This window comes from Bombyx mandarina, chromosome 04 (assembly GCF_030267445.1).
Source record: "Bombyx mandarina strain Sakado chromosome 04, ASM3026744v2".
Lineage (NCBI taxonomy): Eukaryota > Metazoa > Arthropoda > Insecta > Lepidoptera > Bombycidae > Bombyx > Bombyx mandarina.
In genome coordinates, this window is record NC_143211.1 from 4,199,889 (window position 1) to 4,215,472 (window position 15,584).

General features: G+C 37.3%; 1 protein-coding gene and 1 non-coding gene across 2 annotated transcripts in view; both read right to left on the reverse strand.

Annotated features, from left to right (window-relative positions):
* The window catches only part of Wnt6 (Wnt oncogene analog 6), a 43,454-nt gene extending 42,339 nt beyond the window's left edge, over window positions 1-1,115 (reverse strand). Inside the window, exon 1 of the mRNA XM_089740490.1 lies at window positions 785-1,115. Coding sequence (XP_089596616.1) covers window positions 785-846 — 62 coding nt within the window. The 5' untranslated portion in view covers window positions 847-1,115. The remainder of the gene's footprint in view (window positions 1-784) is intronic.
* A 14,114-nt stretch (window positions 1,116-15,229) lies between these two features.
* On the reverse strand, window positions 15,230-15,300 carry TRNAG-CCC (transfer RNA glycine (anticodon CCC)). The gene has a single exon. It is a non-coding gene; the product is annotated as a tRNA-Gly (tRNA).
* Between the last annotated feature and the right edge of the window lie 284 nt (window positions 15,301-15,584).

Genomic DNA, 15,584 nt, shown 5'->3' on the forward strand with positions numbered 1-15,584 from the left:
ATTTTTTTCAAAAAAGATTATAGCCTGTCACTCGGAAATAGTGTAGCTTCCAAGCAGTGAAAGAATTTTTCAAATCGGTTCAGTAGTTTCGGAGCCTATTCAATACAAACAAACAAACAAAACTTTCCCCTTTATAATATTAGTATAGATAATTAAATCCATTTAATCTCTCTCTTCTTTCCCTCTATTCATGAATCTATTTGACCCACGCACGCGGTTCTAAACGCACAAAATTCCATGAAAATGAAAGTAATAAATTTTCAACGTACCTTTCCGCTTAAAGCCGGCCAATAAATATAATTCCTTAAAAAGTATATATATATTTAATACATTTCGAAGCGGAAAACAGAAAAAGCGTGTTATTAAAGTATAAAACGATTATATTCAGTCTTTATTTAGAAACGTATATAATGTATGTATATACCCAAGTATGGAAACGAAATGATGTCATCATCACTTTCCTTTTCATTGCGTTTAGATGATTTTAAACGCCGGTAGTGCTTTGACGAAAGCAATTAAGTTTCGTAATTCAAGAAGTACGGTAAACTGATTTAATTTATTTTATGTGAGAACATGTCAAATTTTAATTTTTCGTGTTCATTAAATCAAGTGCACATAGGCGACTTAAACTTTTAAAATCTTTGATATTCAGATTTAAAAATAGTTTGGACGGCTAATGAACGATGTAATGTAACGGAAAATCAATATTTTTTCAATTAAATATGCAGAAACTAAAGTACGGATGGTGTAAGTATCTTAGGTGAAAGTATCTTAGGAAACTTACCACCAGGAATCCGTGATGGGCGCGAGAAGCAGCAGACAAGCGGCGATAACGACAGGCCGCATCTCTTGTCAGACATCACTGCCTTTTATCTACAACCATAACCGTACTCCTAGTCGTCGAGGCGAAGATATCTCATTTTTTTCTTTCCTTAACAACGAAACCTGTCGATTTTTGTTCGTTTTTTTTTTCTTAAAATTCTTTTTTACAAAGAAAACGAATCGACGATTTTCAAAACGCTATCGAAATTTCGCGGCGTGTCACGTACACGGATCCCTTTCGGCGGGAGATCGCGGCGCGGACTGACGCTCACCTGGGCCCACCCCGCCGCACGCGCAGCGCAAAACCGATTTTCGCGCTATTTTGGCTAAGATTTTAGCGGATTAGGCTTCGCGTGATTAACAATTCGGTGGGGATACGGCAATATGCAGACACGTGTGGGCGATACGATAAATTGTCGCCGCTACGCGGTTCATTAATCGACAATCCAGTTACACGGTGTAATTAATTGAATACGTGTCAATGTGTCACTCGGGTCCCGCATGGGTTTTAAATAGAACGATTTAAAAGAGAAATGCATAATCGGTCCGGATGCAAAGCTGTTTAGTTTTGGTTAGGGCAGATCTAATACGAACCAGACATTCCCTGATTAGTGATGGACAGTGAGGAGCGCCGGATCATTCTATAATTAGACTACACGTGCGAAACTCTAATTGTGTTAAACAAACAAGCCTCGTGTACTTACACCTGACGCTGCAACACGTCTTCGTGATATGACATTTACATATTTCAGTGGATAATTTTTAAACTAAACTAAATATGAATGTGTATTTAAATACAAACTAACCAATTTTTAGCACAAAGGAAAACCGTCAAATGAAAATAAGTCAATAAAATTGTTTTTTTTTTTTTTTATATGGACAAAATTTTAGACCTACCACGAAAATATCTTAATTTTTTTTTTAATACGCCATTTACTATAGCTATTTTCATTTAAAACCGGACCTTATTTTGCTCAGAAATATACGTCTCTCGTTTCTTAGTCGTATTATATTTAAACGTGCAACAAACAGACTGAATTCATATCTCCCTCCTATTTGTAAAGCCCACTTCGATTAGTTCTAGATCGACTTATTCGCTCTGATTTATCGCCGACCAACCGCCGCTTGCATACATCATTATAAAGTAAACATACAAAATCATTGAACAAGTTTACTCAAATAAAACAATCGCAGAGTAATAGGCGCCTTTTATTACACTTTTAAAGTAAGAAGCGTTCTTAATTATAAACAAATTTTGTATTTATTACTCCACATGGATTTTGCAGCGTTTTTATGAATTTGTTTCAGTTCTGGTGATCGTGTGCGATGAAATTGGTGTTGAATATATTAACCAATTTAAACGGGGGAAAAGATTGAGACGGCTTTATGTCATTGCGGCACGGAAATTTATACATATAAATAGAATTGGTGTGTCTGTTTGTAATATTGAAATAGGAGGAAGAGAAGGAAAGGAAATAGCCGCTTTTTACTACATGCATATGAATATATATACGATACATACACCAAAATAACATTTTTTACAATATTTGTCCGTCTGTCTGTCTGTCTGTCTGTTGGTTCCGGCTAATCTCTGGAACGGCTGGACCGATTTTGACGGGACTTTCACTGATAGGTAGCTGATGATATAACGAGTAACTTAGGCTAGACTAGCTAGTATTAATAATAAAATTGAATGTTCCCGAAGCGAAGTGAGGGCGGGTCGCTAGTATACAATAAAATTGGATCAATTATTGTGATTAATATAGGAAAGACATCGGGCTGAATTTCTCAATTTTCTTCGACAATTTAAGCGTCATATTTGAAGATAGGCATCGATCTTCAAGCTATGATTTCGATGAACTCCGCTAACTCTAGTTCCCCTTATCCTACCGCAACGGGTCAATGCAAAGCCGCTTTCACTCGAAACATTTTATGTTGGATCTCCCAGATTCACTCTCGGTGCTTTTAGGCCTCTCAAATACCGGACACCGTCCTCGTCGGGCTCTCTCGTCGAGCGAACTAATCAATAGACACAGCCCACTGAGTTTCTCGCTGGATCTTCTCAGTGGGTCGCGAGTCCGATCCGGTAGTAGATTCTGCGAAGCACTGCTCTTGATAGTGCTAGTGTTTTTTTTCTTTATTGCTTAGATGGGTGGACGAGCTCACAGCCCATCTGGTGTTAAGTGGTTACTCGAGCCCATAGTCATCTATAACGTAAATGCGCCACCCACCTTGAGATATAAGTTCTAAGGTCTCAGTATAGTTACAACGGCTGCCCCACCCTTCGAACCGAAACGCATTACTGCTTCACGGCAGAAATAGACAGGGTGGTGGTACCTACCCGCGCGGACTCACAAGAGGTCCTACCACCAGTACGTAGTAGTGTTAGCAAATTCTCTCAGATTAAGCCGTTGAGCTCACCTACCCATCCGGACGTAACCGGAATAACCTCTTAGGCTACCAGCGAATAAGTAGGAAAAAAAACTAGTTCTTCTATCTACAGAAAAAAAACTATACAAACATTATAAAATTAACTAATATCATTGCAAATTGTTTCCCACCTAAAATTATTCATGCAAACAGCTTTAAACACGCGATGTATGAACCTAGTGTGCTGATAATACGTAGTTTGGTTTTTAAAGTAAGTGTAATTGTTGTGATTGTTGCCGTTTAAACATATTATTCGAATACTAGAGGTCCCGCAGTAGTCGAAATTCGACTATAATTAATTGGAATTGTAAGTTTGTACACTATTATGATTGTATTTTATATTTCTATAATCACAAATTTCGCCAAGACTACACTATAAAAAATATTAACAAAGGCAAACAATATTTAATCTATTCTCAATTTGACAAAAGACGCCAAGAACAAAAGTTTGACAATAAATAGTATGCATGCGTGTGTGCGTCAAATACATGGTATGTAGTGTGTGTAATGTTTTCTTTATTGATTTAATGTATCTTTTATGCATTATTTAAAAAAAAAATTAGCATTAATTCAATTTCATACTCCTCCGTCCGCGCAATTTTCGTAAAAAGGGATACCTACAAAGTTTTTGCTTCACGTATTAATTCGAATATAATGGTCTGTGCAACGGAATTTCGATTTAATTTTGTGAACCCTTAAGTTCAATGTGGTATGTAAGTCAAACGAATATCCTCCTGGTTTTAAGTAATTTTATAGTCCTTGTGCATCACGACTTCGCTGGCGTAGAGACATTTCGTCAAAATCTCAGTCTGCTTAACTGCCTCACCCCCCATTAACGAAGGCAGGACTTTCACGGTAAGAATAGGCAAGCTTTCAAAATATACTGATTGTACTGGTGGTCTCATTGGGCTTCTTATGAGACCGCATGGTAAGTACGTGGAGACCTTACACCTCGTGTCTCGAGGTGGGTGGCGGCATTTAGGTTGTAGATGTCAATGTGCTCCGGTAAACCACTTATCACCAGGTGGGTCAAGAGCTCATCCACCCATATAAGCTATATAAAAAAAAACAACCACCAGTCCTACTACTGGTGGTAGGACGCCTTGTGAGACCGCATGGGTAGATACTACTCTGCCTATTTCTGCCTCAAAACACTAATGCTTTCCAGTTTGAAGGACGAGGTAGCTGTTGTGCTATGAAACTGGGGCTTAGAGCTCATGTTTCAAGGTAAGTGACGTCATTTACGTTGTAGATGTCTATGTGCTCAGTTAAGAACCTAACACCAGGCGGGCCGTAACATTGTCGACTAATCGGCACACCTGATACAGGCCCATCGACGCTAAAACACGAATGCCACTTTCAAAAAAAAAATCGAGTTCAATAATCAATATGTACCTAGTCAGGTCATAAATTCTGTCACATGTTTAATGTAAAATAATTGAAACAAGTTTATTCATTATGTAATCATTCATATACCAAAATGAACTTAACAAAACATAGATTCTTATGACCCTAAAGTTTATTCAAAATGACCTCCGTGATTTTGAATACAGGCCTTCAATCTGCGCGGCCAGTCGTCTATCGCAGCACGAACGAGGTCCATGTCAATATCGGCTGCTGCCTTAATCAAGGATGTCTTGACTGACTCCAAATTGGGATGAGGCTTTGAGCACGCCTTTTCCTCCAAGTGTTACCATATCTTGTAATCTAACGGATTCAAATCTGGACTGGAGGAGGGCCAGTCTTCGTGCCGGATGAAGTCGATTTCACGCGCCGCCAGCCAGTCTTGTGTGCTCTTCGCTCTATGAGCTGGCGCCGAATCTTGTTGGAATACCCAGTGCCTGTTATTGAACATGGTATGAGAAACAGGTTCCACAAGGTTCGTCAGGACTGTATTTTGATACACAACTGCATTCGTTTTTGCACCTTTCTCACAAAAATGTACCTCTGTTAAGCCCCAATAAGAAACTCCCAACCATACCATGAGCGAGGATAGAAAATGACCTCGTTGGACACGCGGAATACGGTTGCTCGCTTCTTCACTACTGTGTGCGTACACCTTATCATTTTGTTTGTTGTAGCTCTCTTCTACGGTAAAAATTTTTTCATCCGAAAAAAGAACTTCCCGATATTTTTTTCCCGCGTACCGCTTCAACAAAGCGCGGCATCTCTTCAGTCTCAGGTCCATTAGACGAGCATTCAAACGATGTCCTGTTTTTCTTCGATATGCCCGAAGCCCTAAGTCTTCATTTAACACTCTTTTCACCGTGGTTCTGGTTAACCCCATCTGAAGGGCCAACAGTTTCTCCTTTCGTTTGGGATTTCTTTGAATTCGCGCCTTCACAGCTTTTATCACTGCTGGAGTCCTAACAGACCGAGAGCGACCACTTCTTGACCTGTCATCTACACTAGAGTCTTCATTGTATCGTTTGATGGTACGATAAACGAATCTTTTGGTTATATTCAAATTTTACAGTATGTTAAAAATTTGAATTGGCGCGTAACCGCAACGATGCAACGCAATAACTGCAACACGGTCTTCTTTAAGCGTCCACTCCATATTTAAAAATGAGTAAAATTCTAAAAGTATACATTTTTATTTTCATGAACAATTCGAATTCAATAAACTTTTTTGTGGCCAGCATTCTAAAAGAAAAGTTTTTACTGTGTGACAATACTTATGACCTGACTAGGTATATACAAAAAAAACAGTCATTTTCGAATTTACATATTTCATATTTTCATAACATGTACAATTTATTTATACTAAAATAAAAATAAAATATATACTAGAACAATGAAACTAAAACTAAAAACCTTAAAAAATATAATATAATAACTAAAATATATTATTAAAAGGAGTCCCTTTAGGCAAGTTTCCGATGATACTGGCAGCGTTCCCCCTTTGAATTGCTAGACTAATTCTTGGTCCGAGGTAGCTGTCAGCTTTTTATTTTTATTTATTGCTTAGATGGGTGGACGAGCTCACAGCCCACCTGGTGTTAAGTGGTTACTGGAGCCCATAGAAATCTACAACGTAAATGCGCCACCCACCTTGAGATAAGTTCTAAAGTCTCAGTATAGTTACAACGGCTGCCCCACCCTTTAAACCGAAACGCATAACTGCTTCACGGCTGAAATAGGCAGGGTGTTGGTACCTACCCGCGCGGACTCACAAGAGGTCCTACCACCAGCTCTACCGTCTCCGTGTGGTCGACTAACGTTTTTGCTATTATATTTACAAGATAACAATTAATTCAATATAATCTCTCTCTCTTATTCTGCCTCTCTCGTTTTTCGTCCATATATAATTCACGCATCTACATATTTTACGCCATATTTGCCACATTGGCCACATACGCGGTTCTAAATGCACGTGGGGGTAATATATTTGTAGACGGCATAGAAGCAACATATCAACAAATGAAAGTAATATCTCTTGTAGTTGCTTAGCAATAGCAATAGCAATATCCATGCGTGCGAGGGTAGTTTTAAAATAACGATTCCGTCATAATCTTCTGACAACGTAATAACACTTATCGTACTGCCGGCCTAAATTAATATTATTAGTTCAACTAAACTGTTTACAGCATCAGCTCAGGTTCAAAAGGAAAAGCTGCGGTCGTCACGGATACTTCAAAGCGCTCCAACAAAAGCGTATACGATTGTTTGACGGACGCGATAAAATGATTATTTGCATTTTATTAAAATGTTACTTTTTCGTATTTTAGGACGGATAGTGCTTTTGTAAATTGTAATGAGGCCAACGAGAGATACCTTGCAGGACTCTTGGTGATATTGAAGAATTGATTTATTAATATGCATTTATATTCATTGCATGTGTTGTATTGTAGGTACTTTTTTTGTACATCTACTGAACCAGCAACACGTTTGTTTCACAAACCTTTTTTTATCTAAAAGATGCATGCATATTGTCCGATATTATCCGTTAATTGTGTTCCTATAAAAAATAATCTACTCCATATATATAGTGTTTTACAAAGAATTATAAAGTGCCGCGCAGAATTAATGATTTTGTGTGAAAGAGTCGAAGGTGAAAGGGTTTGGATAGATTTTTTTTATTGCTTACATGGGTGGACGAGTTCTCAGCCCACCTGGTATTAAGTGGTTACTGAAGCCCATCCTCTTCCCCTAAAAGGGAAGATACATAAGACCTTAATAAGGCCTACCGTCTTGTATGGATCAGCTTGTTGGACAACAAAAGTGGCGGATGAAAGGCGATTGCATGCAGCAGAGATGCGAATGTTGCGATGGATGTGTGGAGTAACGAGAATGGATAGAATACGGAATGAATATGTTAGAGGAAGTCTGAAAGTGGCACCTGTGACAGAGAAGCTGAGGAGTGCGCGTTTGGGATGGTATGGACATGTGATGAGACGAAATGAAAATGAGATTGGTAAGAGAGTGTTAACTATGAATGTAGAAGGACATAGAGGAAGAGGTAGACCTAAGAAGAAATGGATGGATTGTGTGAAAGACGATATGGATAAGAGGGGAGTGAGCGGGGAAGAAATGGTATATGATAGAAGAGTATGGAAGGAGAAAACATGCTACGCCGACCCCAGGTGACTGGGAGAAGGACAGGATAATGATGATGAATGATGATGAAGCCCATAGACATCCACAACGTAAATGCCCAACCCTTCAAACCGAAACATATTACTGTTTCACGACAGAAATATGCAGGGTGGTGGTACCCACCCTGCGCGGCATCACAAGAGGTCCTACCACCAGTAATTACGCAAATTATAATTTTGCGGGTTTGATTTTTATTACACGATGTTATTCCTTCACCGTGGAAGTCAATCGTGATCGTCATTTGCTGAGTACGTATTTCATTAGAAAAATTGGTATCCGCCTTAGATTCGAACACCGCGTCATCGCTCAACACGTATGCACCGGACGTCTTATCCGTTAGACCAGGACGACTTCAATTTGGGAAAATTACTTTCAATATACATATTATGCATTTTAATATAACAGGAACCTATTAAAACGAAGGGTAATTTTCAAATAGTATAAACAAGTTTTAATATTATATCATCTATCTGGAATTTATAGGATGGGGTATATCTCAGTATCGTGACTTAGGGGGAGGAAGAAATGATGTTCAAGAAAAAAATAAGATGTTGGAGAAGCAACTTTAACGACTTTTTTTACTGCATAGATGGATGGACGAGCTCACAGCCCACCTGGTTAAGTGGTTACCGAAGCCCATAGACATCTACAACGTAAATGCGCCACCCATCTTGAGATATGAGTTCTAAGATCTCATTATAATTACAACGGCTGCCCTACCCTTCAAACCGAAACGCATTACTGTTTCACGACAGAAATAGGCAGGATGGTAGTACCTACCCGTGCGGACTCACAAGACGTCCTACCACTAGCAAAAGAGGCTTAAGGAGACCAGGGATGTTCCCGCATATACTGAACGATACCATCGTCATGTAATGCAAGCAGTTTTTTTTGGACAACAGACTTTTTCCTTAAAGTGGCCATTTTAAAGTACATGTAAATTGTATAGTCAAGACTAGCTAAGTCTCTAAAATCGTTTAAAGTATCATATCAAAAGAATTCCATAACAATATTGTGATGAACGTATTTGAGTAGACCACTTGGGGCACTTCAGTAGAATAACACAAATAAGAGCTTTCAAGTGGTGCAGTTAAAACGCTTTCGTTGTTGGACCTCGAGCTTTTGTGCTTTCTTTTTTGTCTTAACTTCCAAGAGTAGTAAAACTAACATTTGCATTCTATTATAGCTTTTATTTTTTACTTTCAATGAAGCTTCATATGATAAATGTCTCATGCGTTGAAGACATAATTTAAGGTTTTGAGGTTTGCTGTTTTTTGTGCAGACATAATATCGAAGGCCTATGTAAGTATGTATTTAAGGAGTTATTGAAATAACAACATGATAGACATAAATCTGCACGGATAAGATCCAAATTTCCATAATATTAATACACCGTATTTTTAAGCAGTGACGTCATATGTTACTAAAGATAATCGTGTTTATTTGGCTTATCGTAGACTACTAGCTAAAGTGATTAATTAAAAGTCTATTTTAAATAAAATATAACATGTTTAAATGAGACTCTCAACTATATAAAGCACACCATCATAAAATATGCAAAAAATAAATAGTGAAGGAATCATTAACTGTCAATTAAGTGTTTATAAGCGAACTGAAAAAAAACACACATTATAAAATAAGATTATAGCATGTATTCAGTTTGGGTGAATATTTTCTGACCTTTCCATTACGTTTTAATGATACAATCACTTTAATGATTAACTTTAATGGTTAGGATTGAGATTAGTTTTTTTTGGTAAATAATAAAATACAATTTAGGTGGTCCTGCCGGAACCGTGCCAGTGTGTTTTAGAATATCAATTAGAGATCGGTCAGTCAACGAGAAATATCTAACAAATCAATTGAGCGATGCTAGGAATTCATTCACCTTTAGTGACGTAACGGACGGGTAATGCGTTTTATCGATATTCTCACTTTTATTATCACGTTAAGTGGACTGACGTATTTATACGAATTGCATTAAATCAACTTTAGTTGTAAATACTTTGTAAGTCTTTGTGATGCATGTATTGTCAGGGCGTAAAATAACTTTATGATTCAATGAAGACTCATTTAGGTATATGTCGTTAATAAAAACGAACATTTCCTAATAAAAGTAGACGTTTTAAAATACACAGTTAAAATGTTCGACTCAAATTTTTATATTAAATTTAAGAAATTGTTTCAAAAATAAAGTCGATATGTTTTTGAAACAAACTTTAATGCTACCTATAAGATTTAATTGCTGCGTTGAACAATGCTTGTGGTTCAGTTCAGTAGTCTGAGTTCAAATTTTTTAAATAAATATGGACAGCAAAATCTTCGAAACCTTGTTTCTAGAAATTCACTATATTTCAACAACCAAGATTATATCTATGTAAATGTTTTTTTGAACATGACTCTTTCAGCTGTAATCCCTATAAAATATTATTTTATCGATATAAACCCCCATTTCACATCACTAACGTTATCGCGTCTTCGATTAAAACATTTTGATTAGCTTTCAACTTACGAGCAATGTCATAAGCTATACACAAAAACGAAACGACACAACGACCAGCACGAGGAGCGAACATCTTGAACGTTTTACTCGAAACTCGTTTTAGAAATTAAATTCCATATATTAAACGCTTAATATGGTACTAGATGGCTGTAACACAAAGAGACGTGATGCCACCCGAGCCAAGTGACTCTGCAAGAATCTACGATAGTGATCTTAGATGTCGATAATCGATAATGTCTTGCAATAGATCGACATCCCTATTGAAGTCATAGCTTGACGATTTTAATGAATTGTGACTTTTAATGACGCGTGTGAAACGATATTCGAACGCCCGGTTGGTCTAGTGGTTAGTGATCTATAGGCCTATAGAGGGCGGATTTAATTCCTGGTGGAGTCACTCTCAAAAAATCCTGGTTTAACGCTCCTGAATGTCGATTGTAAATTTTATCAATTAGTAGCGACAAGCGATGTTCACTCACTGCATATTCTTTAACATGTTCAAACATAAAAAAAATTAAAGACGCGCTGACTATTAAAATTAAGTTATTGTCAAAATTCTTACAGAATATTTTTAATACGCAAAATAAACGTTAGTAATTAACAAAATTCATATAATATTTAAAAAAAAAACGATTAAACGATCCACAAATATGAGCTAAAGTATGGAAATCGAAAACAAATCAATTGTGAAGTTCAGTTGGACCAGAAATGTGGAAATAATTAGTGCCCCTTAAAAACGATCATTCACAACGCGTGATAAACATTTACGACATATTGTTTCATTATGACGGGTGGACTTAACATGGATATTATGTATTACTAAACTAAGTAATTATGAGTACTTTTGACTAATGTGTTTAAGTTTTTTTTTAATTTATTTGGACTCGCGGTTTCTGCATCGAAAGGATTGTAAAGGTACACATTAAAAATTTTAATTTACAAAAATACACATTATTTCAATGATTTTTTAAGAAATGTTAATTTTAATATAATAATTAATTTGAAAACTTAATGAAAAAAAGTTCAAGTATTTAAATCATATACCTTATACCTAATATGCTTTTTTTCATTCTCTAATCAATGCACTGTAATAATGCTGGTGTCGTAATAAAGTACTTTTACCATTATTACAAAAAATATTGTAATATAGTATTATCATCAAGTATCAAATTTTAAAAAATATATTTTATTAATGTGTAGACTGACTCATTGCCCTCTGTGTGATGTGACAATGTACACTGCAAGCTTGAATGTCATCGCATGAGACATGAGACATATCGTGAAGCAGTAATTATTTTCGGTTTGAAGGGTGGGGTAGCCATTGTAACTATACTTGAGACCTTAGAACTTATATCTCAAGGTGGGTGGGGCATTTACTTTGTGGACGTCTATGGGCTCCAGTAATCACTTAACACGATGTGGGCTGTGAGCTCGTCCACCCATCTAAGCAATAAAAAAAGGTAGGAGTCTCAAGTGAACTTAATATAATAACGGCTCTCTCAACCTACAAACTGGATGACAGCTTCATCTCGGCGCGTGGAGGCTCAAAATGTCAGACAAGTGATTACGCGAGTTTATCAATTATCCAGATTCTAATTTGACTTGACGGTATTCTTCCTTCATTCCTTCATCGTTGAATGTTTTTTCCCCCTAACTATTCGCTAGTAGCCTAAGGGGCCATTCCAGCTACGGGCGGACGGGTAAGTGTGCTTACGGGCTCAACCTGAGAAAATTTGCTAACACTAGCTCTAGCAAGAGGCTTCGTGAGCTTCATAGAATCTACAACCGGATCGGAATCGCGACACACTGAGAAGATCCGGCGAAAAACTTAGTGTGCTATCGTAAGCACCATACGTCCTAAGTTGACGCTTCCGTATTATACAAAAACTGATACGTGCTAAACTATTCGATTTTCGTTCGAGGCGTATTGTCATACTCGATTCGTTTCACAATCTTCAAAGGGACTCATATAATTTAAGGATTCATATCCTTCACAATAATTTAAAAGTAATATCCACGCTAAGCAAACGTCTGTGAATAACACGAGTCGCGTTTAACTGCAGGTCAGTAAACGAAGTTAACAATAATTTCCTAATAACATAATATTTTATTAGTCCCCTTTCGCGGTGAAATGAGATACTTAATTAGTTGTATTTAAACAATGGTTGCTGTTGACCCACTGAGACTGAGTATTACGGTGTTCATTTTGTTAATTGGTATTTCACGTTTGTAAAATTGGCAACCCGATATTTTCACGGGTGTTTCGTAAGACTCTTACTGATTAAAATGAACATTTTTTTTTAACAACGTTACATCGGAGTTAGCGAAACTGAAATATTCTGAAATATTATTTCAGTTCTCAATATCATTAAATTATTTAATTACATAAAAATACTTTTGTAGATATTTTTTTGCATTTGGACTTTTTAATTTTTGTAGATGAATCATCATACGGCATACCTGATGGTGAGTGGTTACCGTCGCTCATAGACGTCGGTTATACTAGAAGGAAGGCAAACCGCAGCCCTACCCTGAGGACTCTAATCAAACCCTGTTTGAAGGAGGATATGTCATAGAAAACATGTCACACACATGACAAACATTCTAGATATAAGTCCATTTCGGCCAGTGGTAGAAGCGATCACTGAAACGCACTATGAATGCAGCAGCGTCAGAGAGCATGTATGAACTCAACTTCGGTGGCAAGCGATTCGATGATGAACGAAGTGAAGGAATTGTCTCGAATAAATTTTAGAGCACTCAACATGGAACGTACTATGAAAACGCAGAGGGAATCGCAGTCCTTCTGTAGACCCAGAGGAGGGAGTCTCGAACTACCTGAAGGTATGTAGGATTGATAAATCAAGACAAGAACTATATATTGAAGTCGTCGTGGCCTAAAGGATAAGACGTCCGATGCATAATTCGTCTTGAGCGTTGCACCGATGTTCGAATCCCAGGCGGGTACCAATTTTTCTAATTAAATATGTACTCATCAAATGTTCACGATTGACTTCCACGGTGAAGGAATAACATCGTGTTATAAAAGTTTTGATTTTTATAACACGATGTTATTAAAAATTATAATTTGCGTAATTACTGGTGGTAGGATCTCTTATGAATCCGCGTGGGTAGGTACCACCGCCTTACCTATTTCTGCCGTGAAGCAGTAACGTGTTTCGGTCTTAAGAGTAGGGCAGCCGTTGTAACTAAGCTGACATCTTAGAACTTATATCTCAAAGTAGGTGGCGCATTTACGTTGTAGATGTCTATGGGCTCCAGTAACCACTTAACACCAGGTGTGAGCACGTGCACCCTTCTAAGCAATAAAAAAAAATCAAAAAATGTAAATTAAAATTATTTGCTAAATTAGTAACGAGTTTTCAGTTGTGTGTATACCATGCTGTATGTATTTCTGTCAAGGCTTGTTTGATTTTTTTTTTCTTGGAAAATCTACGTTATAACGCATCGTGGCTGATTGATTGATCTAAGTCACTGACTTGCAATCACTCTCTTCGATCAAAACTACCCTAGCTCATGCAGATTGATTCCAGCTAGTTTCCTGTTCAGGATTTACAAATTTCGGGTATGCATGTACGGAGAAGAAAATAATAAATTCGAGTCTCTGTTTTTTTTGTGATGTGAGTTAACATTTTATATACAGCACAAAGATACAAAATTAATGTCTTCACAATAAAATTTTCGAATTTCTCTTTCTGTTCTCTCTTCTCTTCTCTTTATCTCGAATTTTCTTCGTGATAAAGGACAATTCTTGGAGTACTTTTAATTGAGACGAGTGCATTTATTATACATGAGTCACATCTCGAATTTATCAGAACAGCATTATTCATTTAACTCAACTTGGATTCTGAATGCTTGGTCCCGGTTTTCCCGGATACACTATTCGTTCCGGTGAATCACTTTACAAAAAGTAAGCGTCTGAATCATTTTCATTGTAACTCATTTCATTCATTGTAACCTTTGATTGTAGGTTAAAAAGTGTTTCACCACGAAACAAGTATATGTTACTTTAAGTCTTTGAATTATGTAACAATGAATATACAAAATAAGATTCAAATTTGTATGATGATGTAACGATTCAACTCCTCATAAACAAAACGGCTTATTTGTTCCCCGTGGCCTCGCGAGTTCCACTAGCAACGTTTTCTGCTACCTATTCTAGTAATCTCGAGGGGTTATTCTCGATTCGCCGAACTAGTAGGTGAGCTCATGGGGCTCAAGCCTGATGACGTTGCTAACACGAACCGTAGCAAGAGCCGTGCTTCGCAGAATCTACCACCGGATCGGAAACGCGACCCACTGAGAAGATCCGGCGAGAAACTCAGTGGGCTGTCTCTGTGGGTTAATTTACTCGCCGAGCCCTTCGTCGCAAGCGACGGGTTCGACGAGAACGATGACCGGAAGCGACGGTAGCTACTGATCATTATTTGAGCCATACATTCCTACAAAGAAGGATCACGTTGCTTGCAGCGTAAATTTGAGTTCTACTCAATGCTTCTCAGCTGCAAATTCATATCACGATTTAATTACATTATATTAAATGAAACCTTTGAATGACTTCATCGGTGACTCAGCCGTGTGTTCCAAGCAAGCGGTTTCGCATACCCGCCCCATTCCCAGGGACCCAAGAAATATTTTCACATGAGAATTTTGGCGCTTAATGTCCCCAATACCTACCGCGTTCGCTTTGTCCCCGAAATTCAAAGAATTTCGTTACATACGTTGAGACTCTTTCGATAATTCCGTTGAAAACAATTTAGTAAAAAAAAAGGTTTGCTGTGTTTTTACGTAAGTCGGTTTTGAATATTATTGTAATATAAGGAGTGGTTGTTTCTAAATTAATGACAAAAAGAGTGCACTGCCCGGGAATCGAACCCGGGTCGCAAGAATGGGAATCTTGCATGATACCACTACACCAGCAGTGCTCCTCGATAGATGCGCAATTTTATCCTCATATACTTCAAATTCATTTGAAAATAGAACTAACTTATTAAGTTATATTAAATTTAATCATTTCTATGTTATTTCTTAAACTTTGTAGAAAAGTAAGTCGCTATTTTTAATGAATGAAAATAGCTATAAAATTTTGTTAGGATAACAGAACAAGATGGCAGCCCATCTGTTGTTAAGTTATTGCCAAAGGCCTTGAATATCATCACGTAAATGGTGCCCATGGACATCACGACACAAAAAGATATGCGATAAGTAC